This window comes from Rhinolophus sinicus, chromosome 3, assembly GCF_057876585.1.
Source record: "Rhinolophus sinicus isolate RSI-liver-muscle chromosome 3, RSI-T2T, whole genome shotgun sequence".
NCBI lineage: Eukaryota > Metazoa > Chordata > Mammalia > Chiroptera > Rhinolophidae > Rhinolophus > Rhinolophus sinicus.
Window position 1 is genome coordinate 51,084,195 of NC_142503.1, and position 14,687 is coordinate 51,098,881.

A 14,687-nucleotide genomic window follows, 5' to 3' on the forward strand; every position below is an offset into this window, starting at 1 on the left:
CGGCATTCCACTGCATGTAGGAAGTCACAACTGCCAAGGACACAAAACAAGGTCCCAGCCTGGAATCTACCCCCCTGATTTGCTCTGGTGCCTCAAGCTAAGCTGCCGATAGGTCCGCCAGGGAGTCAGAATAAATCTGAGTGTACAGCTCTTGGTTCTGGTGACGCTCGCTCCCTTTCCCCTAGGCTCTCTGCCCGTCACCTGAATCTTCAAAGTAGACATTCAGCTTTTACATCTCAGCTCAAATGTCACCTCCTCAATGACAACTAACTCCCTCCTCTGTATATGCACTGGAAACTATGACTCCTTTTATAATAACACTATGTCCTACTGCATCTATGTTACATATGTGCTTTCTTTACTACCCTGTTGCTTGCGAGTAAGGACTGTCTTAGATCTTTGCATTCCCAGGGCCAGCACAGTCCCTTGTGACATTGGAGGTGCTCACGAAATGTTTTGATTAACAGCCAACTGCCAGGGGATGCCACCAGGAGCAAAGCCGGCAATAAGGTGACCAAAGGCTCCTGGCACAAGAGGGAGACATTGCTCGGATATATCACAGCTCAAGCATCTCCCCAGTTCTCCTTTCCTTTCTAATCCTATCTCCTTCCTCCCCACTTTGAAGGTTATGAAGCAGCACTTTAGGTTTGTCCTATGTACCCTAGTAGTCCCCAGTCATTCTCAGATGGTGGCACTGTCCAAAAGTTGGTAGACCAAGTCACTGAGCAAGGCTAGAATTCACACTGGCATCCCTTCTTTTCTAAGGCAGTAAGCATGTTCAGCTGCTCAGCATATTCAGTGAACAGCTACTCGGTCCAAAGCATGTTGCTAGGCATTGCTTGTAGCATAATTTAGAAAGATTTTCAAGATCAGTTAAAACATTTTTTTTTTTTTGAGTTTTTCAGGAAAATTTATTCATCCAGAGTTTATTCTGATTGGGAATATAAGAGGCACTGTGGGAAATTTGGTAACTAGGTATCAATCCTGAATACCCCTAATTCATAACAAAGTATCCTCAAGGTAAGGAAGAAGGGGTTAGAATAAAAAAGGAAAGAAAAAATATACCGATGCTTAAATATACTGTGATATATCTATAAAATGGAATACTCTGAAGGAGTTAAAAAGGGTGAGGTAGGTCTATATACGAGGTCTGACAATTAAATTCGTGAACTCATCCTAGAAACAGTGCTACATACCTCATTGCTGAATATCACTATGGTCACCTTCGAAGTACTCCCCTTGGGAAGCTAGGCACTGACGCCAGCATCTAGTCCACCCGTCAAAGCAATCTTGGAACTCTTTTTCTGGAGTGGCTATCAGAGCTGTCCTCGTATTACCCTTGATGTCCTGAATGTCATTAAAATGTCTTCCTTTCAATATTTCCTTTATTTTTGGGTAAAGAAAGAAGTCATTGGGGGCCAGATCAGGTGACTAGGGAGGGTGTTTCAATAGTTCTTTGTTTACTGGCTAAAAACTCCCTCACAGACAGTGAGTGCTGTGTGAGCTGGTGCATTGTCGTGATGCAAGAGCCATGAATTGGTGGTGAAAAGCTCAGGTAATTTTTATCTAACTTTTTCACACAGCCTTTTCAGCACTTCCAAACAGTAAACTTCGTTAACAGTTTCTCCAGTTGGTGCAAATTCATAATGAATAATCCCTCTGATATCAAGCAAGGTTAGCAACATCGTTGCAACAAGTTCGCAAACTTAATTGTCAGACCTCTTACACTGACTTGGACAGATCTTCCAAAGAAATTAAGTAAAAACAGCAAATTGTAGAACAAGACATACCATATAAAATTTATATACCCCCAAACTAGATATCTATCAACATATGTCATAAATAAATGCATATAAAAATGCTGAAAGGACATACATTGAATAGATTATAGTAGAAATTTCTAGGGATGGAACTGAGAGATCAAGGGTGACTCTTGCTTTATCTGTACTATTAAAAACACCTGCAAAAAAAAAAATCACATGTGAACCACTTGCATAATTAAAGTTATTTTTTTTCTGAAAAAGGAGAGAAGTAGGGAGATAAATATTCGATGTATTAATAGACAATACTATTGTGACAGGGAAAACAATTTTCTTCATTGACAGGTTGTTCAACACTGTGAATGTGGAAACTTCTGTATCTGTACCTGCCTTCGTATAAGAGGTCTGCAGTTCCTAGCTGGGCGCGATGGAGTGGGAAGGGCAGGGGCTAGCAGGCCAGGACCTGTGTTCTAGTCCTTGGTCGGCTCTCACTGGCTGATCACTGAATCTTGCTGAATCTCAGACTCTATAAAATCTATAAAATGGGGTAACAATAACAGTTAGGTCACGACATTGTTGTGAACTGTTGTGAGATGGCCGTATACCATAGACTGCGAAGTTCTATGTTTTACACTATTACATATAACATGGGATTTTAATGTACGGAATGTACTCTAAAGGCTCTGCTAAAGGAGACCAAGATTAATCACTACATAGAAAAATATGAACAAAGATAGTTTAAAAGTTAGAGTTTATTTGACAATTCACAAGTGATTTGTAAATTTTATAGATTGTTTGGAGCCAAATTTAAAAACCAGTAGCTCCTTTTCTTCCTGGAATATCTAACATGCTCTAATTTGCCCAAGTAGTGCAAGTCATGTCTACTCAAGGAATCCAAGCTAATTTTAATTTAACTTAAACTAGAATAAAAGTCAAATACCATACAGCAGTCTTATACCAAATACAAGGAGTATGTTGTTGTTGTCGTTGTAGATCTTTTCTACAAGAGATAATTTGCATACAGTTACCTATTTATGAATTAATATAAAGAGTAGAGACCATTTAAGATAACAGAAATGTCAACTCTCTAAACTTTCTATAGCAATGCAAACACAAAACCACCTGGTCTTAGCGGGGAATTCAGTATTGAAGTAACACATTTAAAAAAGACACACTTGACTTTGAGGAGAGGCAGGTGAGCCACAGAAAGATAAGTTAAATTCTACTAGGGAAGTGTCAATTTCTTTTTGTCTGCAGCCCCCCAGCCCTGCAACCTTTTAGAAATGACAGTTACATGGAAGTCCAGTACAGAAAGAATGGTACGTAACATTTAATTTCATCAACAAGTCAATAAGAAAAATGAAATCACTTTCCTAAACATTTGAGACTGGGTTTATAGAACACAGCAGTTATCTTACGTAGACCCCATCTCCGTATTTTATTTCAGTTGCACGGTACTGAGAAAGCCCTGATTCACACTAAGAAATGGTAACACTTCTGTAAGAGCTCACCTTGAAACACCATGATGCTCTTCAATTTACCAGAGACGGCCTCATTCTGGCATCCATAAAAACAGTTAACCTGATATTGATGTTTGCTAAATTTCAATGTTTTAAAATGTCATAAGCAGTGTATTTGAGTTTGTTGGTTTTAATTTTTTAAGTTAAAATATATTTTTAAATCAAACATAATGACGGATCTCAACAGAACACATTTTGCATATCACTGCCTTGGGACATGAGTTGATTTATTTATTTTTGTGTGAAATCTGGCTTTCTGAAACTCCACTCTAGGCTTCCATGAATCCCCCCTCTTTGGTTGTCTATTCATCTTTCTGTCTCTTTCACAAGCTCCTGTCCTGCATCTGGCCCAAAGTGACATTTTCCTCTTGTATTCTCTGCATTTCTCATGCCCTCAATTACTGTATGCTGACAACTCCCAAATGTCTATCTGAGCTCTTATTTCTCTCCTAAGCTCCACGTAGACTTATATCTCCACTTGGATATTTTATAGGCATCTTAAACTCAAAACAGAACTAACTCATCCTTCATCTTGCTTTGTCTCACTTCCTTCAAAACTAAGGCTCTCCCCCTCTTGAATTCACTTCTCAATAAATGGGATTGTTCAACTGGTTGTCCAATTCAAGAGATCCAGAAGTCATCCTGCATTCTTCTTTTTTCCTTGTCACCTACATTAGCCAATCGGTCCTAATGATTCTACCGCCTAAGTACTTTCTGAATCCATTCCATCTTCTCCATTTTCACTGCAAGTGCCACGATACAGCCTCTCAACAGTGATTACTGTGATTTGCATAACAACCTAGACTTATAAAACATATTTTATTATATCACTTCTTTATTTAAAAAAAAAATCCCTTAATATCTATCTCAGCATTACCTTCAGAATAAAACCTAAATTTTTCATATGACTTAGAGTCCTTCCTGATCTACCCTTTGACGACTTTCTCCATTACACTCTCTACAATTCTCTTTCACCCCTTCTTCAACAAGCTAGCTCCTATTCCTACACCAAGACTCAATCAGATACCGTGTCTTCTGGGAAAGCCTTTTCCACTCCTCTTTCCTATGGGTCCCTTGTGCGAGTGCTCTCCTTATCATAGCACTTTTGCAATGCAAAGTAACTGTCCTGCACTAAATTGTCTCTGTGCCGAAATAGGGTCTGTGACGTAACAGGAGTTCAATAAATGTTTTAGTTATGAGAGTAAAAGGCATGAATTAGAGGCCAATAGGTCACTTGCAGGTAGGTCTATTAACAAAACATTAACAGCACAAGTGGGATTTCCCTAGGACAGCCATCTTGCTCTATGAATCTTTTAAGTTAATTCAATTCAAACCCAATCCTTTGGGTTCCTCAAAAAGTTAAACACAGAAAAACTACATGATCCTGCAATTCCACGCCTAGCTAGAAATGAAAACAAGGACTCAAACAAACACTTGTATATGAATGTTCATTGCAAAATTATTTACAATAGCCAAAAGGTGAAAATGACGCAAGCAGCCATCAACAGACGAATGGATAAACCAAATGTGTTATGTCCATACAATGGAATACTATTCAGCACTGAAAAGGAATGAAATTCTGATACGTGCCACAATATGGATAAACCTTGAAAATATTATGCTAAGTGCAATAAACCAGACAGAAAAAGACAAATATTGTATGATTCTAATTTATGAGAAGTATCGCCCATCTAAAGGTCCTAGGGCTGATTTAATGGCCTGATCAACCCAGAGAGGCCTTCACTTCTCCGAAACAGGAAGTGATCACAAACTCACCCAGTACTGACTGCAAAACCCACATCCTGCTGAACTACTGTTTAGTGTTGGGGGACGCGTTTTACGGGTTTACAACTTATTTCACTAGGGAACTTACAAGATTAATTGCCTTCCCAAGGCCTTTATAAATACTTAAATTTTATACACTGAATTCTGCATATGAAACTACTTTCCGCGTATTATCTGAAGCCTGTAAGTTAAAAAGAAAATGGGGACTAAAACATATTGCATAAATATGACACGCACAAACAAAATATGACTTATAACTGAATAATAACACGCATGTAAACACCAAAGGAGGCTGAAGGAAGAAGTTCAAGAAGAGGAAATCTATGTAATTAAGAGGTGCCCTAACAGAAGTATTCTAGAGAGGCAAGGCAGGCAAGCTAGAGGGAAAAATTGTACCAGAAACAGGAGCAAGATCTCCACCTTTGGACTGGTGTACTGGATGACCAGACTGATGACTGTGGGAACACAGCAGGTGCAATCATTTGAGCTCTTCCCTTCCTTCCCCCATCCCCCGTCCAAAGGAACACCCCTGGAAGGGCCCCTATACGTAGAAATGAAATGTCAGTTAGTACAGCGCCTGTCATGCAACAGATATTCAACAAATACTCCTTTCTGTTCCATTTCATACTGAAGTCAGCACAGCATTCACTTCAAGTACATGTGCTTTCTAGCCATGTTTTCTGAAATAGTCACTCCACTTAAGGTATAACAATCAAATAAGTCATAGACACAAGTCATATAGATATGACTTAACTATATAAATGCATATATAGTAACAATTATAAAACACAGATAAAACGATAAAATCATAAGTATTCATAGAAAAGATACCCACAAAAGACATTTTCCTATGCTACAGAAATGGGCTTAATTTTGCATTTCTTATGCACCCATTATCACCTTAATTTGGTGTTATCAGGAGAAAGAGTAATATTTCTGTCCCTGGGTAGGTCTGATGTGAAAATAACGGACAAAAATAGATCAGAATCCCACCGAACGGTGAGTTCTGAATGTTAGGTGTCTTATATTAGGTTATAAATTCTGACAACTTCTGCAAGCCTTTGAAATTCCTTAGGGCAATCCCAACTCATTGAGTTAAAAGTAGCAGCAAAGTAGGAAATAGCACTTTATATGTCGCTGGCTATTCTGATGGGCCTTAGCTGAAAACTGGTCATTGTGTTCCTACTCTTTGCTCGCTCTGCTGTCACTGGAAAACTCCTGCCCACCCAGATGTGCTGGTAACCTCTGGAATGTGTCCTTCAACTGAAGGACAGAAGTTCCTTAAGGAGCTCAGTGAATCGACGAGAAGTCTCTTGGGAGCTTGTGGCCTTTTCCCTATTCTAGTCTGGATATAATTTCTCTTCCCAGGTCACCTGTTTTGGGTAAAAATCACTTACAGTGTTTCTTTTCTAGCTAGTGTACTAAGCAGAAATCACTAGGCAGTGAGTGCTGATTGAGTTTTTGAGGTTTCTTTCTTGGATAAAATTGTTAGCTATTTTACTAGGCAATGCCACAAAAAGTGAAAAATGCATTTCTTTAATTCCATAATTATGCTTCTATTTGTGTGACATCTATATATCAGTTTCCCATAGAGAAAAACTGTCATAAAACTTTAAGGTCCAATTTAATGTGACTATTAGGAACACTTTCACAATTCAGAGTAAGGTAAATTATGCATCTGTTTCCATTCTAAAATGATCCTTTTCTAGTAATTTTCAAAATATTCTCTCACATGAAAATTATCTTCTCAACAAGTATTATTACAGTATAGTAGCCAACTTGAGAATTTTTTTTTTTTTCACATCTGTCATTCTCAATTACTTCTTACCTGGAAGTTTTCTTCTTTAAGTTTGATACAAATTAATTTACTTCATGAATGATAAAAGAACAATGTTAAATATCCAGAAGACAAAAATTCATTGAAGACTATTTTATAACTTCAAGCACAGAATTTCAGGATGTTAAAATCTTTTGATGTCAAATAAAAAGGATTTCTTAAAACAAGAACAATACAAAACAAAACAACAAACACTGCCACCAAACAAATTTTCCCTCTGGCCTGCCTCCCATTCCAGAACTGACAAAAAAAATCAGGTCTGCAAGGAGAGAGCAGTTAAGCTGCACACTCCAGAGTTAAATAAAAACATGGAAGACTAGCACACACATTAAAGAATAAATTTAATTTTAACAAAGAATTTAATTATTTAACAAAGAAATGAATTTTAAAAGGTGGTAGTGGTTTAATTATGAGTGCCCCTTTTTTGTTCCACTTGGAAAAAAAAGTGTAAGTTTATCTAACTGCTTCCCAAGTTCAATGACAGCAAAAGATTAAATCTATGATGGTGCTGGAGTTCTTCTACAGGAAGAGATGCAACTTCATGAACTTTTTAAAATCTGCAGTAAAGGAGAGAAAAAAAGAGAGACAGAGAGAGAAAAACAGAGAGAGAGAGAGAGAGAGAGAGAGAGAGAGAGAGAGAGAGAGAGAGAGAGAGAGAGGAAGAGAGAAAGGAAGAGGAGAAACAAAAACTAATTTTCCAGGCAGGGAAATACTTAGAAAACCTTTTATGTCAAAGTTAGGATTTCACAACACAACACACTAATGCAAAATCCAATAGCACCTGTAAGATTTAAGTAAATGCTGCCATCACTTAAATGCTTTTTAAAAATGTCTGTAAAAGCCTGAAGGAAAAAAAGATAAAGTACATTCTCCAGAGAACAACAAATGTATTTCAAAATAAAAACTGTATTTTTCTTTTTCTTTTTTTTTCAGTTGCTTTTTTGTACAAGAATTCATAATTATTCATATAATACCTTATACACAATGGGATCAATCTCTGCTCTCCTTTGCTGTGTCACTTCAAGTCCACATGTTCAGGCTACAATCCCCAACATTATTTTCTGATAAATATATTACCACAGTTTGATCTAAATATAGATACATTATATAATACTTGTCTCTGGGAAAATCAAATTTTAATATGCAAATTTTTATTTATATAATACAGAAATGGAGAAAACTACAGTAGGCACACAACCTAATTATGACTTGTAGATGATGATTCTAGATACTCTCCTACTGTAAATTAATGTGTAAAATAATTTAATAAGATTTTATTTATATGTGCACTTGTGTTCACCTTATCCCATATACTATACACGTCTAATGACAATCTGGGAATTTAAAGGTGCAGCCCTCAAGAAATTGTTAAATCACTAAAAAAAGAACAAATCAGGCTCTATTGGACAAGGAAAAAACTCACAAAATTTCCAATTTTAAATGTCATATCAGTAGGAAAATATTAAAAATAATTTTCTGTATATACATATGAGTATATGTATATATTGAATTACACATGTCTCATATCAATACAATTCAAGAGGAGACATTTTGATGAGTTATTTTCCCATTAAATAACAACTATGTCAAAATTTAAAAATATCTTATTACATCATTAAAATAATTCACTTACCATTTCATCAGCTTACACTTTTTAAATTTTTTTTATTTTAACTCTTCATAACTACATTCCCTGATCCCTAGAGTTAAATCCCCTATTTAAAACAAAATCTGGTGCTGTTTGTTACTCAGAAACTGATGGATAAAATCACATCTACTTCAAAATTCTATCAATCAAATAAATTTTATTACCTGATTTATCAGAGAAATATTTCAGCTCTGAGCTTGTGTACCTAAATTATCCTCCCTATAACACATAGGTGAGGAAAATATTCTAAAATAGATGGAGGTAACTTACATGATGTTATCACACATATAATACATGATGATTAAGTGTCTGATATAAACTTTTCAGAGACACCTGAAAACTCACTTTAGAAACTAACTTTAGAAACAACCCATTTATTTTTCACTCTAATATAAATTAATATGTATGTATGTACATACATACACATACATATATAAAACAAAACTGTCTATGTTGAGTAGTCGTTTGTGAGTGAAAAAATGGTTATAAATTGATTAGCTTAGTTTTGTACTTAACAATTCAATCTTTTGGGGGTACAATCAAAAATCAGTGCATTTTATAGACTCCCTAGAGTCAGATACTCAAGCAAACACTTTAAAAAAGAACCCTCCTCATCATCACGGGCATTGTACAGCAAGAATATACGGACTCTAAAGCAATTCCTACTCTGTAAGCAGACTAGACAGCACTTGGCTTACTTTTAAAATAGCGTCTTAAAAGAAACATATAAAGAAATGCATCTTTGCTAAAAGTCTTTTAAAATTACATCAAAACAACATTAAAACCTGTTCACTGAGAAGAGCCTATTGAATTGAATTCCTGTTTTGAAATACCTATTTAACAGTTCAGAATATTGCCTTGTGAGGTTTGACTAGAGATGTGGTTGATGTGAAGACCCAGACAGAGTACACGGCTCCAATCCCAGTAAGTCCTCTGATCGGCTGTTGGATGGAAATGGATCCCCTTTAAAATAGCTATACACTTTAAAGTGATCTATAATAAACAGTTCCCCAATAACCATAATTATTTGTAAATTGAAATGCATTGATCATTCAGAAAAGATTTTTTGCAAAATATATAAATAAATGTAACTGCATATTCTGTAAATACACTTAACATTGCTAGACCAGACCGTCAGTGACGGACGGGCTGCTATATTTCAGTACTGTGTGTCAAATTCATTAGAAATTTAAAAAGAAAAATTTCTGAGGGACTCAGCTGCCTTTGTTAGTTGGCTTTAAAGTGTGTAATAAAATGGGAGACAATATCTTCTCATAAATACATGGAATCAATATGGAAAAATAAACTATACAGCGGACAAGATTAGAGAACACCAGAGTGTACCAGAGTGGTGACCAGAGTGAAATCTTCCAGTATAAAAAAAAGGGAAGAACTCTATACACCCAGTTATAGTATGTTCCAATTAAAGATGCAGCTCTCTCTCACTCCTGGCAAGAATTAATTGGTAATGGCACTGCTTCTCAGCAGTGCAAAAATATCCTGAGAAATTATTTAGATTACAACAAAAGACAGGGCTTTCATCACTAAGTTTTTGCACAAAACACAGCTTTAGATATCATAAATAAATTAATTTAAAAAGCAGATAGCCTTCACTGTGTTGAACACAAAAAGGGGATGTGACCCAGACATCATTAATTCTCCCACTGGCGAATATCAGAAAAAAAGATTGCATTAAGTGTCTATTTATAATTTTCTAGTTAACTATGGCCAATAATATACATGGAGGTAATTTGTAGTTCAAGTGTTTCATCTCTTTTTTTCCCCAAACTAGCTACAAGCTGAATTCTAAAATTTACACTGAAATATACAATACCAATTTTCAAAAGATCCTCCTCCTGGAGGAGTGATATTTAAACTTTTTGTGCAATCTTGATGCAGAGCCCAAACAGTCCTATGAAGAGAAACAGTGTACTTTTTAATCAATTGGCACTGAAATTTCACTTTCCTTAGCTGCATTCTAGTAGTTTGGCCAAGTTATCTCGTAATTCTGTTAGTTCAAATATTTTTCCATCAAGAATTTCTAAGAGTGTCTTCAGGTTATTGCGAAAAGCTTCTTGTTCATTCTGACTTTTCTCCAGACGTTGCTCTAAGTCAGACAGTTGTCCCTCCAGGTCTTTGTTCCGAATTTCTACTTCCTTTAGAAACAAAAGTGTGATATACGTACATGTCAGTTCGTGACTTAGAAAACGATATAACTTTCATTATTACTAATATTGTTGTTAATGCAGTTTGACCATTAGGATGAGCTTCTGAATCTCAGCTTAACACAATTTTAGGAAATTTCAGATTTTGCCATCTGACAAATCCATGTAATTTTACTGACTGGCTTGTTCATGAATCCGTCTATCCACCCAACAAAAATTTCCTGATTGCTTATCTTGTGCCAGGAAACCTCCCAAGCACTTCAAATACCGAGATAGGATTGAAGACCCACTTTAAGGATTATGTACATCTCAGGTCTATTTCTGCCCATGACTGTTTCTAATGCTCAACTGTTAGCAATCTCAAGTGAACGCAGGCAGAGAAAAAGAGAGGAATTAATTTTTTTCTCCTTACTGGCAATTCTGGGAAAAGACCGAGAGAAGAAAATGACTCTTTAAAATGAGGTTTTAGGATCCTCTGAGTATGTTAATTATTCTTGTGGTAGAGAATATAGCTCAACTGCTAAAAACTGTAGTGAAGATATATAATAATTGCACATATAAGGATTATAAAGCTAACAATTCCAATATACTGGAAATCAAGAAAAGAAAAAGAATCACGAAAAGGAAGTACATGGCAACCAAAAATTAAAAAAAATATTTCACACAATAAATTGTGGCATACTTAGAAGTTTTTATTGCTCTAAAAATATTTCTAGGAATTCCAAATATAATAAGTAATTCTAAAAAATAAAATGACATAACGTGAGCTACAGAGTTAATTTTGGTAAAGAATCAAATTGAGAAAAATAGCTGAAAACCAACTATCAATAAACTATTCAGATAAGCAATGAATTGAAAGTTACAGTAGTCCTCCTTCTCCGAGAGGGGGCACATTCCAAGATGCCCAATATCCACGGAACCGGATAGCACCAAACTCAATATATACTCCATGTTTCTCCTGCGCATACATACCTATGAGAATGGTCAATTTATAAATCGGGCACAGTTTATACTAACAGCAATAATTATAAAATAGAACAATTATAACAATGTACTGTAATAAAAGTGATGTGAATGTGGTCTTTCCTCAAATACCTGCTAACAGAGATGAATATTAAGTGGACTAACACAACATGGATATGCTGGACACAGGGATGATGTATGTCCCAGGTGGGACAGAGCAGGACGGCTCGAGATTTTGTCACGATACTCTTAATAGTGTGCAATTTAAAATTTATGAATTGCTTATTTGGGGAATTTTCCATTTAGTATTTTCAGACCGCTGTTGACCACAAGTAACTAAAATGACAGAAAACAAAATCGTGGATAAGGGAGGACTACTATATATATCCTTTCTGGAAAGCTCACTTTTATATCTGAGAGGAATGAAGTGACTGATATAAATTACATTCATATCTGCAAGTTATATGGGAGAATGAAAACATTTTAGTGTTAGTAACACAATATGAATCAGCCTCAGAAAATCTGTTTTAAATTTTAGCATATCATTAAAAAGTAAACCTCTACAAAAATTCTATCAAGTCTAAAGGACAGTAGAAAAATGTTTTCTTAATTATTGAAAGCCAATTTGGTAAATGTTAAATGAAAAGAACAGTATATGAAGTAGCCCACTGCAACTGGGAAAAAAATTGTATGCATGAAGACGAATACTGGGAATTAATATACAAATAGAAAACAGGAATTAGTTTAGGTTTATTGCAATTATGGGTACTTTCCAAAATTTGTCTTATAATTAACGTCTGTAGAAATAAAACTTTTGAGAAAAATTACTGGGAAATTGCTTGAATACATATAAGAAAGTAGCAATTGATTTAGGATTCTGAACATAAACAAATGTTCACATGCTTTGACAGAAATAAGTAAGAAAGAGGCTAAAGGAAGGATGCCACAGATGAGTTGGAAGAGCCTGGGAAAATATAAAAAGGAATAAAGCAGCTATAATGATTTATAAAGAATGTAAGGCATCCCAATTTAAAGTATTTATTTACTGTTAGATGTTTACCAGGTACGTTTCGAATCTCTTTCCTTTGAATAATCTACAAGATGAAGATAAGTAAACTGAGAGCAGAATCTAAACCAATAAAATATTTGTAAATTCAGAAGCCAAGTTCATAGAAGCTCTAAACTATGAGGGAGAAAACAGATCCTGGGATCAAATGTAAAAATTCCACTCATGACTGCACAGCATGCTCTCCTGCGTGCTTAAACAATAAGCTTAAGAGTAGAATGCTTCCAACTATAAAAATAGACCAAATGTCATTCAGTAGAAAACACCCACTTCACCAGGCACCACCCAGTTTGCCCTCTAAACTCTTCCTTAAAAATGAAAGGCTTCCTTGTTCTTCTTGCCAATCAATGAAACATCCAAACGTTTTCAATGGAAGCAAGTAAAACACCAAATTCCATCAGCGATTAAAATTGTGGTGTTCTCTCCAAAAGGAGTCTCATACTCTAAGCCATTTCTCTGATTGGAGGAATTTTACTAGGCATATAACAAAAGGGATCCCATAAAATGCTGAGGGTGCTGGTCTATTCTGAGGCAGAGAATATGATCCTGGGTAAGAACAGGTAACCCAGTGCACAGGGACCAACAGGAGGCAACTGGAGCCGTGGTTGGTGGCACTTCTCAGTTTTCTACCTTCTGTATGTATTTTCAACCTTTTCCTTCTTGCCTTTTATTGTCCCTCCTAGCTCATTCTTCTGCTTATTCTCATTTTTGTCCTACTATTTTCCCCTTCTCCTTTACTGATATGTAAGCATGTGCCAGGGGCACCCAGAGGCCTGGTTCAGCCCTAATAAAGCACGGGAGGCCAGAATTTGCTCATTCTTTTTCGAGTGTGTTAAAGGGCAATAACTGAACATATAAATCCCAGTGGGCAGAAGGTCATGCTCTGTATTTGTTAGATATGGGGCCTACAACACTAGAGTGATTTAAAAATTTTAAACAATTATTACCATCATCAAGGGGACCAGATCAGGTTCATTTACTATTAATTTAAGTCCTGCATCATTTAATCCAAATAAAAGCTACAAAAACAATTGTCTTCACTGATATCCGATTCACATCTTAAGTTCTTATAAGATGTATTATTGCCCTCTTATATTATTAATGTTCATCTATAATAGGACATATACATCATCAAAACAAGTATTAATAATTCAACAGACAAATGGGTAAAAGACAAATTTTGAAGAAGAGCATCTTCTATGTACGCACTGAAAAAACAAAAGTACATAAAGATGGCCCCTGTTTTAATGCATCCTAGAAGGAGGACACTGGCAACAAAGAAGTAAACAGAACAGGCTTCCAGACTTCCAGGAAGCCAAGATAATGGTGCCGGTGTACACTGGTATCTCCCAACCATCCTCCCAAACTGTAAAAACCAATAAGAAAAATAAAACCACACCAATTCTATGACTTCAATGTAACTAGAAGAGAACAATACAAACTTCAAATGACCTACAATTAGGAACTACAATCACCAATTTCCAGCAGAGAGATTTCTCAAGTCCTCACTGTAACCCTCTGCAGAGGGCAAGGCATTGTAGGATTGTGGGGGCCATGCACAGGAGAGGGAAGAGGCCATCGAAAGGCCTGACACTGAACTCTAGTAACCCCAAGAAAGAGAAAGACCACTGTAAGTGGCAAAATGCCAGGAAAACAAAAGACAAAACAGTCTTAGTAGACCAGAACACACCACAAGAAAGGGACTTGAACAGAGTACACGAGGTATGAGGAGGCAATCTTGGAAAGGTGGTACTTCTGAGAAGAAGGGCAAAAGAAGAGAAAGGAGCCTGTTGGAACAGTATGGTAAAGGGAAAAAGAAACACACGGAAATTTAGAATCTTTCAAGACAAAAGAAAATGAAAATACTGAAGGACACATAACCTTTCCCTCATTGTCTCCCCCAAAGAGGGTGTTTTTGAATTAAGAATTTGTAAACTACCCAA

General features: G+C 36.1%; 1 protein-coding gene across 2 annotated transcripts in view; it reads right to left on the reverse strand.

Annotated features, from left to right (window-relative positions):
- Positions 1 to 2,494: 2,494 nt before the first annotated feature.
- Positions 2,495 to 14,687, reverse strand: part of HOMER1 (homer scaffold protein 1) — a 117,458-nt gene continuing 105,265 nt past the window's right edge. For both annotated transcript variants that reach the window (XM_074328799.2, XM_019728184.3), the window contains exon 9: positions 2,495 to 10,706. In XM_074328799.2, coding sequence (XP_074184900.1) covers positions 10,518 to 10,706 — 189 coding nt within the window. In that variant the 3' untranslated portion in view covers positions 2,495 to 10,517. The remainder of the gene's footprint in view (positions 10,707 to 14,687) is intronic.